The 9,270-nt window shown below is 55.0% G+C and overlaps 3 protein-coding genes across 10 annotated transcripts in view; 1 reads left to right on the forward strand and 2 right to left on the reverse strand.

The window, feature by feature from the left end:
* The window catches only part of CUL7 (cullin 7), a 14,758-nt gene extending 12,494 nt beyond the window's left edge, over positions 1-2,264 (reverse strand). The window contains exons 1-2 of one of the 3 annotated variants that reach the window (XM_023764110.1): positions 1,635-2,264; positions 244-831 (exon numbers count right to left, since the gene is read on the reverse strand). In XM_023764110.1, coding sequence (XP_023619878.1) covers positions 244-823 — 580 coding nt within the window. In that variant the 5' untranslated portion in view covers positions 824-831; positions 1,635-2,264. Of the gene's footprint in view, positions 1-243; positions 832-1,466; positions 1,507-1,634 lie in introns of those variants that run through there. The other 2 variants (XM_014465976.2, XM_014465977.2) reach the window with 2 other exon arrangements.
* Positions 2,265-2,297: 33 nt separating this feature from the next.
* On the reverse strand, positions 2,298-6,006 carry MRPL2 (mitochondrial ribosomal protein L2). Of its 6 annotated transcripts, none has more exons than XM_014465978.2 (7): positions 5,824-6,005; positions 4,295-4,460; positions 3,633-3,846; positions 3,406-3,521; positions 3,224-3,334; positions 2,859-2,932; positions 2,298-2,547 (listed from the first exon to the last, which is right to left on the reverse strand). In XM_014465978.2, exons 1-7 carry the CDS (start codon positions 5,917-5,919, stop codon positions 2,335-2,337), a joined length of 990 nt encoding a protein of 329 aa, XP_014321464.1. In that variant the 5' UTR covers positions 5,920-6,005; the 3' UTR covers positions 2,298-2,334. The 6 variants fall into 6 exon arrangements, with proteins under 6 accessions (XP_014321464.1, XP_006100627.1, XP_023619879.1 ...); XM_006100565.3 differs by having other exon boundaries at positions 3,633-3,774; positions 5,824-6,003; XM_023764111.1 differs by lacking the exon at positions 5,824-6,005 and adding an exon at positions 5,620-5,731.
* A 746-nt stretch (positions 6,007-6,752) lies between these two features.
* KLC4 (kinesin light chain 4) overlaps positions 6,753-9,270 on the forward strand; it is a 13,195-nt gene continuing 10,677 nt past the window's right edge. Inside the window, exons 1-2 of the mRNA XM_023764128.1 lie at positions 6,753-7,092; positions 7,779-8,064. Of these exons, the coding sequence (XP_023619896.1) occupies positions 7,804-8,064 (261 nt within the window). The 5' untranslated portion in view covers positions 6,753-7,092; positions 7,779-7,803. The remainder of the gene's footprint in view (positions 7,093-7,778; positions 8,065-9,270) is intronic.

Genomic DNA, 9,270 nt, shown 5'->3' on the forward strand with positions numbered 1-9,270 from the left:
TTGCAAGAGTCTAAAGTCTAAACTTCCTTTGCCTAGACAGCCAATGAATATGAGGTTCTTGGGGACTCAGTCTTTCCTCTTTCTGTAGAGGTGCCCCTACCTACCACCCCACCTCCTTTTCTTCCAATTATGAGAGAAGTGCAACAGATCATTTATGTATTGATGAGGTCAGAGGCTCCTGTAAGGCCCTAAGCCGGCCCAGCCGCTCTCCCGCTCTCCCTTCCTCCCCACACTGCTCCTCACCAGCATCATGGGAGGCCAGGGCTTGTATCATCCGGCCGGCGCTCCAGCGAATCTGATAATCTGGGCTACTCAACATGTGCATGAGCAAATCCAGCACCCTCGGGTCTTTGAAGACCCCAGTGAGGGGCTCGATGCTGGCATAGGCACTGAGCACATGGACAGTGTGAAGCAGAGGAGCAGGAGGCATGGTGCCCACACACTCCTCCAGCTGCCGCAGGGCCCTCTGAATCAGGGACTTCACATCCGTTTCCATCTCCTCCAGCACAGACTTGTCCAGGGCCCCAGCCTCCCCGGCAGTCTCCTGGGAAGGCCAGATCACTTGGCCGTCCTCGCCCAGCATCTTGTGGCAGTTGGCGTAGATCTCGTCACTGGACATCCATAGCAGGATGTGCTCAGCCTTGCAGTCCACTTGACTAGAGCCCCCTTCCCCGTCCTCCCCACGCCGGAGGACGAGCCAGCGGATCTGGTACTCTGGATGCCCATTGTGGCCCCATCGCTGGCGGATCAGCTCATCGGGGTAGGCATGCAAGCCGGGCCCCAGGGGCACTCTGAATTCCCTGTAGCGGAGCTCCCCCACCATGCTGGCACCTGGGACAAACAAGGGAAAGAGAACAGGCAAGGACTGAGAAGAGAGGTTGGAAAGTCAAGGACACCCAGGAGAAGGGAAGCAAATGGGGCACCAGCTGTTGGGCGGGTGGGGAAAGCGGGGCCCAGGAGTTGCCTGCTGCAGGCCGGCGGGGCCCGGCTTGAGCAGAGGAACACTGGGGTGTTTGCTGCGAGAGAACACAAAACGTGGGGGCTAAGAGGGAGGGGGCCTAAGGCCCTGCAGCCTGGAGTGGGTTGGTTTAGCGCATTGGGAAGGGGAGTGGGGGCTGGGCAGCCTAGAGTCACAAGGGAATCCTAGGTCCTGGGACAGGTGGAGGCAGCCCTGGGAAAGGGGTATGTGCTGCCCAGAGGGTTGTGTTGAGGAGTGTGTCTGAGAAGCAGTGCTGGCTCCGATGCTTGAAGCACAGGTGTGAGTCGCAGAGGAAAGAGAACTGGTGGTGGGGTAGGGGCAACGCTGAGGGCTGGGAGGAGGACTGGTGGGCTGCAGGCACGATGACTGCGGGCACTGGAGGCACAGGAGCAGCCAGGCCGGTGGGGGCAACACGAGGCCCAGGACAAAGTGGGGGGGAGGCCGGGTGCGTGAGGGGGGGAGGCTTGGGAGGACCGGGGTGGCAGACCTGAGCAGCGGGAGGAGCTGGGAGGTGGGAGCGCGACAGTGGGTGGGTGGCTGGGCAGCGTAAACCAGAACCCCGGGTCGGTATGGAGAGCAGGGCTCGGTGGGCTAGTGGCGGAGGCAAACCCTGGGAGGGGCGCGGGGCCGCGGGCCGCGGCGGGGCTCTGGCCACCTCGGCAGCAGATGGAGATCCTGGTGAGGCCTGTTCTTCGCTGAGCTGGGGCCACGCAGGCGATGGCGATGGCGGCGCCGGCGCCGTTGGCTGGCAAAGATTTGGGCCCCCAAAGGGGGTCGAGATGGGGAGGCGGGAGGGGGCGTGCCCCGCAGGACAGCGTCAGGCAGGGGGCGTGGCGAGCAGGGACCTCCCCGCGGTGCTGTCACCGCTGCCAGCGCGCAGGTCTGCAGCCCCAGGGGCGGGGCGGGGCGGGGCCCAGCCGCGGTGCCACCGCCCAGCTCTGGGGGCTGCCACCTGCCCGGAGCCTCGGCTCATTTCCTGGCCCAGCGGAAAGCGAGGGGCCCTGGGAGCGGGGGCGGAGCCGGGGTTGCCACCTCAACAACGTGCCGCCCTTTCCTCTTCCTTGTGTCCTCCCACCGGAAGTGCCTTCCCTCTTTCCCCAAGCCATAACTGAGTAAGACCTTGGAGGTCATTTATTACCCCCTCCTCCATGACCTATGAAGGAACCGAGAGGAGGGGGACGGCTGGAAGCGAGGAGGTTGCAGGTTGCAGCCAGTCTTTGCCCTCTATTGTCTCTCCCTTTCTCCCCCGGACACGTTTGCTCTGTCTTTCCTCCCGTCCAATATGTACCATCTCCCCTCCCAAAACACCAATAACAGATAAAAATGGGGGGTCATTTTATTAGAGTCCAGAGGTATCAGCTTTGGGCAGCCGCTGAGGGCAGCTTCACGTAACTCTTCATTGGGGGTAGTGGCCGAATCTTTCTGCCAGCCCAGCCCCCCTTGCGTTGCCATCGCCCGCTGTTGGGCCTCTTGCCCAGCCAGCGGTTCCGCCCTGCCTTGCCAATGACCCGTTTGTTATGATCAACGTTGGATACTCGGCCTACTGTTGCTATGCACGTTTCCAGCACCTGACAGAGAAAGCAGAGGGAGAGATCGTATGGTGGGGGGAGTCTGACCATGCTGAGGACAGGACTCTAGGAAGGGAGAGGACGGGGAGAAGCACAGCATAACGGAACCTGAGTGCAGGTCCTACAGGAGCTGAAAACAAGACACTGTCCTCTGTTCCATCGTGGGGCCAGCCTGACTGGACAGTCCCTCTTGCAGCCCAAAAGGACAGCCCCAGCTCAGGGAAGCTCCTGACATAAAACACCTGGGAGCTATGTGGGCCAGGAAAGGTCCATTCCTCCGTTGCTGATCCCTCCCACCGGTACCCACACACCTGCATCTGCCTCTTAGAAGGCAGCTGGATGATGGCTGTCCCATTCACCTTCCGTAGCAGCACACCGCACGTCCCTGGGGAGGGAGAAGCAGCTTTGCCACCCTCCACAGAGGAGGAGGCGGGGGACAGACTTACAGGGGCCACACCCCTTCAGGAGCATATAAACTGGAGCAGGATGCATGCAATGTTTTAGGTGAAAACATAAGCACTTCTTCATCCTCCTTTTCCTGTTTTTTCTTCTTTTCCTCTGCCAATGGACCAGATGTGGGTCTCTGGTTCAGAGAATTGTGACCTTGGGTACCACCTGGCCTTCCAAATTGTAAGACCCGTCCCCCCACCCCCCCCAGCAGCTTCTTTCTTCATACCTGCGGCTCGGATATACTGGGCCCCCCGGCCTGGCTCGCTCTCCACACTGTTGATGAGGGTCCCCACTGGCAAGGCCCCAAGAGGATGTGCATCCCCTTCTCGAGGAGCAACTAAAAGACAGAATTTCATCAGCAACAGAGTGAGCCTCCCAGCCCACACACATCCGGTGGCCACCTCTCACCTGCCATGCGGCCTATGTGGTCAGAATTAAGGATTATATCTCCAGCCTGCATGTTTTCCGTGGCAACGATCCAGCGTTTCCGGTTGCCCCCAGCCACCAGAGCTATGTCTGCTGACCTGTTCGGGGTGAGTGACAGGTGAGCAGACCATCTAGGCAGCCCCACATTTCTGAAAAGCCATAGAGTAGTCATTCAGTCATGCCATCATCACCCCACATCCCAAACTTGCCTACAGGGGTCATAGCGGACGAGGATGACCTTCTCCTCAAAGGGTCCCGGCTTGGTGTCCTGCTCCGGCCGGAACCGAAGAAAGTCAATCATGCGATAACGTTGCTTGTGACCCCCACCGATACCATGCACTCGGATTCGGCCTATGTCAGGACAGTGAGGGGACATAATCCACGTCAGAATAACAGGCCTGTCCTGGGCAGAGAGCAGTGTTTCTAAACATTATGAGTCAAGCAGAAAATTATAAAAAATTTCACAGCACAGTGGGATAAATGGGGATGGGGAAACACATGGACCTTGGTAAAAACATAATGATATGATTATTAAAATTGTATCAAACTTCCAGATAAATTCTCTGTAAACTACTAAATTCAGTAAGTTTATTGAGGGCCATACCAATTTCAACTGTTATCAATTTTTTGAAGGATGTGGAGAAAAATGTCATGAAACTTGCTGCGTATGCCCAGTTTTCTTCAATTATTTAGATTGTCATTAGGTGCACAGACCACCTGCCTGTTGCTTTGTATTCTACTCATCCTGTATGTAGAAGAAAGCCAATAAGTGTGTTTTAATTATATCCCTCTGCCTATACCAACATACAGAACTAGAGTCCTACCATGTTTTTTCCCTTTATTGTTTAAATTCTCTTGCCCTTGCTCCCACCTGTGTGGTCTCGGCCTCCAGATTTCCTCATTTTCTGTGGTGCAACGGTATACGTGGTACGACTTTTCCAGGACACAAACTTGGCACTCAGGGCCACAGAGGTAAGGAACGGGCGGCAGGGGAGCAACATCGAGGCAGAGGGCAGCTGGAGAGCATTGCTTGTCGCCTGGAGACAAACATAAACCTCTTTCACCTGAAAGCTAACTGAAGAAGCATCAGAGAACCGAGAGGGCAGAGTGACCATCAAGTTCAGCTTGTAGCCCACCTCCTACTGGAAGTGTCCCAGATCAGCTGTCTAAAAACTCTACCCTTCACAGCTTGTACATGGAACAGTGTGGAATGTTTATCCAGGTGTATGCACGTGGATTACCTCTCCTCACTTGATCCTTGTACCTTTGAAGTGTTTCTGTAATGAAATGTTCTCCCCTTGGTGCGTCTCCTAATTCTGGCTCAATTCTCCTTCTCCAGGAAACTTTTCCTTCCCTAAACAACTCCCTTTTCCAGAGCTGGGAACTTCCACACATCCATGTACCACCATCAGCACCAATGCCTTTTGCCCATGTGCACTATGTTTCTGGGAGTTTTTCAGATACAAATGGAAGGTCGGGATCATTTCTGCCTTGTTCCCTCTTGTATTTCCAGAATTTCACAGAGTAGGTTTTGAATTTTAAGTATGCATCTGCTTCCCAGCTGGTATAGCTCAGTGGACTGAGCGTCATTCCATGGACCAAGAGGCCCCGGATTCAATTCCCAATTAGGGGCACATGCCCGGGTTACGGGCTCCATCCCTAGTAGTGGGCGTGCAGGAGGCAGCTGATCGATGAATCTCTCATTGATGTTTCTATCGCTCTCTCCTCCCTTCCTCTCTATCTAAAAATCAACAAAAACATGTCTTTTTAAAAAAAGGTATGCATCTGCCGAACTCTACCATCAGCCCAAGGTCCAGACAGAGCAAGACTTTCAACTTTTCTTTTCTGTGACTCATCAATTGCCCACTAGGAACCTTAGGCTCCTGTTCTTGGTATCTCACTCTGCATTCACTAATCTCATCCTTAATGGTTTTTATAATGGTTATGATATCATAACCATTGCATAATCTCAGGCTTTGAAGCCAGTCGGACTAGCTCAAATAGTTGGTGTATGACCTTAAACTACTCACCAGTTTTCTCTCATGATAACATGAGGTATAACGACCTTACAGAGTGATTTGAAAGAGTTCACTTATTTAAAACCTCTATTACTTATGCCTAGCTTATGCTGGGCACTCAATAAATGTCAATTACTACTGAGACTTGTACAACCGGTTATTCATAAAGTACTTTCACCTCCAATATCTCGTCCGAGGAATCCAGCGGCCCTGTGAGATAGCAACACTTACAGAGGAGAAAACTGAGGATTAGAGTGACTTATCCAAGGTCACGGGCCGGCGTGACTAACGACCAGTCTCGCATCCCCGCCTCCCACCCCCGGGTGTCCCCTTTCCGGCGGCCCGAGCGGAAACAGCCTCATTCCCGGGTAAGCTGGGTTACCTGGGCGGTCGGGAGCACACTCGGGCCGGGGGCGGCGGCAGCCGGGGGCGCCAGACTCAGAGAGCCCAGAGCACGGGTCAGTACCCGCAGAGCCATGAGTGTAGCCAGGCACCGCCGGGCTCAGCACGCCACCAATACCTCTAGCCCGGCGGCTGGCGCTCCGAGATGACGCTAAAGATCCCCTGGGCCGTCGCTCCCTCATGACGTAAAGGGGCGGAAGGGGACCCGGCGAGCACGCTGTGTACACACCTCCGTTCTTGCGTGCGCGTGGTCAGAGCCAATCCTCGGGCGGCTCTTAGGTCGCGTGACTGGGGAGCAGGCCCCGCCCCTCTGAGCCGTCAAAACAATTGCCTCGAGCGGCAGCCATGATGGATTTAAAGGGGCAGTACCGGCCAGGGAGGCAGCCAGATCGACACCGCGCGGGTGAGTCTTTGAGAGTAACTCTGGGGCGGAGGGTTGAGGTCCCGCTACCTCTTATTCCCGCACTCTCGGACAGATAACACACCCCGCCGACTGACCTCGCTCAACTCCAGACAGACTAAAAAACTCCGCCCCCTGCGCTTCTTCCCGCCCCTCAGTGTCCAGACAGACAGACAGGCAGGCAGGCAGGCAGTCGTCCCGCCCCGCCCCCTGCGCTACCAACTGACTCATTGACCTCGGGATTGTTGGGCCGCTGAGTCCTCTCCCGCGACGCAGACCTCGATCGTCCACCTGCACCTCCCCCGCCACCCCCGCCCATCTCACTCTCCCCATTCTGGGCCCAGGGCAGGTGGGCGGCCCGGGGCCCTCCACCGCCTGCCAACGCCGGGAGTCCCCCTCCCAGCGCCACGTTCCCTGTGGCCCAGCAGCCCCGGCACCGTTCCCCGCACCGTCAGGCGCTGGGAGGCCCCTTAGGCGACTCTCCGAGCCGGTTAGCAGGTGATTCTAACGTGCAGCCAAGGTTGAGAACCACTGTCTTAACCAGACGCGCCTCTTCTCGCGGGCCAGGTCCCCGGATCAGGGCTCGCTCCCTCCTTGGGGAGGACAGCTCCCCGGGCTGGGGAAGGAGGAGGGACACCGGCCGCCTTGCAGCAGGAGGGAGGGTGTTTGTCCTGGGTGGGGCTCCGTGCCAGGTCCTCTGGGTGGCTGTGAAGTGGCGAGAGAAGGGGTGAAACGCTGGACTCCTGGACTTTGGGCAGGGCAGGTCCTTCCGAGTCCCTGGCTGCCGATCCGAGTGTCTTCCGGGCTCCGGCCTGAGCGCCCCAGCCACGGGTTGTGCTCGGGAAACAGGTAAGAGGACTGCAAAGATGAGAGGCCCTTTCGAGGACAGAAGAAGATAGCCTGAAGCCTGGAGGGTGGGGAATATGGCTTGGAAACTCGTGGGGAAAGAGTTAGGGCTGACTAGGTCTGCAGATGCTGCAGCCTGAAGCCCTGGAGCCTGCTGGGGCCCTCGCATCTGGGTCCTGCGATGAAGGCTCCTGTTTTCTTCCTTTGAAACGTACCCTTCCCTTTCCCCCAAACTCGGCACTATTTCCTGCAAAGTCTCCTGTCTGCTTTAACCCTGTTCCCTTTGCAACTCTCCCCAAACGCCCTGTGCTCCTTTAGTGCTGTCTTTCGACTCGTGCTGCCTTTTCCTAACCCAAGCTCTCTCTCCAGTTCCTTTTCTGTGTTGGTCCTAAGTTCTAAATCCCTCTGCTAGTTATCAGGACCTTTGGTTCTCTCTCTCTCTCTCTCTCTCTCTCTCTCTCTCTCTCGGTTTAAGTCATTTCCTCTCCCTCTTTCTTTCCCACAACCTTAAGCTTTGTGTTTTTAGTGCCGTAGGTTCCCTCCCCACTGGTCACGGTCTCTCTCCAATTAAAACACACGGTTGCCCGTACCCTCTCTCCTCTCTTAACTTGGATCCTCACCACCCTCGAACCAAGGTGCTCAGCTCCCTTTCTTATTTTCACCTCACTGGAGCTCTGTTGTTTTCCCAGCCCAGGCAGGGTCCTCCAGGCCAGGATGTCGGGCCTGGTGTTGGGGCAGCGAGATGAACCTGCAGGGCACCGGCTCAGCCAGGAGGAGATCCTGGGCAGCACTCGGCTGGTGAGCCAAGGGCTGGAGGCCCTGCACAGTGAACACCAGGCTGTACTGCAAAGCCTGTCCCATACCATTGAGTGTCTGCAGCAGGGAGGCCATGAAGAAGGACTGGTGATGCATGAGAAGGCTCGGCAGCTGCGCCGTTCCATGGAAAACATCGAGCTGGGGCTGAGTGAGGCCCAGGTGAGAGGGAAGACAGGGTGCCAAGTGGCCCATGGAGGAGCAGTCGTCTGATTGGAGGTTTGGGATCACTTGGATCCCCTTGTCCTAGATTCTTGCATTCATTCATTCATTCAGTAAATATGTATTAAGCTCTTACTATGTGCCAGGCACCACTCTTCTGTGCACTAGAGACACATCATGAACACAACACTCAAAAATCCTTGCCATCTTAGAGCTTGCTTTCTAGCTGGGGGAGGCAGACAATACATACATAAATTAGTAAATGATTCAGTATGGCACAGTGATAATTGCTAAGGATAAAAGTATAAAATTAAAGCAGGGAAGGGGATTAGGAAGTATGGAGAGGGCTTATGAGTTTAGATAGAGTGGTCAAAAAAAGGCTTTACTGGCCTAGCCAGGGTGGCTCAGTGGTTGAGTGTAGACCCATGAACCAAGAGGTCACCAGTTTGATTCCCTGTCAGGGCACATGCCTGGGTTATGGGCTTGATCCCCAGCAGGAGGCAGCCAACCAATGATTCTCTCTCATCATTGATTTTTTCCATCTCTTTATCCTCTCCCTTCCCATCTCTCTAAAATTAATAAAACCTTTTTTTTTTTAAAGACTTCACTGAAATGGTGACATTAGAGCACAGGTTTGAGGATGAGGGAATGAGTCATGCAATAAATGGGGGAAAGGCACCCTAAGCAGTGTGGACAGCAAGTGCAAAGGCCCTGAACCAGGGCCTTTATTTATTTATTTATTTATTTATTTATTTTAAATATATATTTTATTGATTTTTTACAGAGAGAAAGGGAGAGAGATAGTCAGAAACATCGATGAGAGAGAAACATTGATCAGCCGCCTCCTGCACATCTCCTACTGGGGATGTGCCCGCAACCTAGGTACATGCCCTTGACCGGAATCGAACCTGGGACCTTCCAGTCCGCAGGCCGACGCTCTATCCACTGAGCTAAACCGGTTTCGGCAAGGGCCTTTTTTTAAAAAAAAAAAAAATTTTTATTATTGATTTCAGAGAGGAAGGGATAGGGATAGAGATAGAAACATCAATGATGAGAGAGAATCATGGATTGGCTGCCTTCTGCACGCCCCCTACTGGGGATTGAGCTCTCAACCTGGCATGTGCCCTTGACCGGAATGAACCTAGGACTCTTAAGTCCACAGGCCAACACTCTGTCCACTGAGCCAAACAGCCAGGGCGAACCAGG

This window comes from Myotis lucifugus, unplaced genomic scaffold (assembly GCF_000147115.1).
Source record: "Myotis lucifugus unplaced genomic scaffold, Myoluc2.0 scaffold_318, whole genome shotgun sequence".
NCBI classification, from domain to species: Eukaryota; Metazoa; Chordata; class Mammalia; order Chiroptera; family Vespertilionidae; genus Myotis; species Myotis lucifugus.

Coding starts and splice junctions, on each gene's coding strand:
- MRPL2 (XM_014465978.2), bottom strand. CDS start 5,919: ATGGCTCTGCGGGTACTGACCCGTGCTCTGGGCTCTCTGAGTCTGGCG. Junction 3,847..4,294: donor TGGAGGCCGAGACCACACAG/GTGGGAGCAAGG, acceptor CATAATGTTTAG/AAACACTGCTCTCTGCCCAG. Junction 3,522..3,632: donor GTCCGCTATGACCCCTGTAG/GCAAGTTTGGGA, acceptor CACCCCGAACAG/GTCAGCAGACATAGCTCTGG.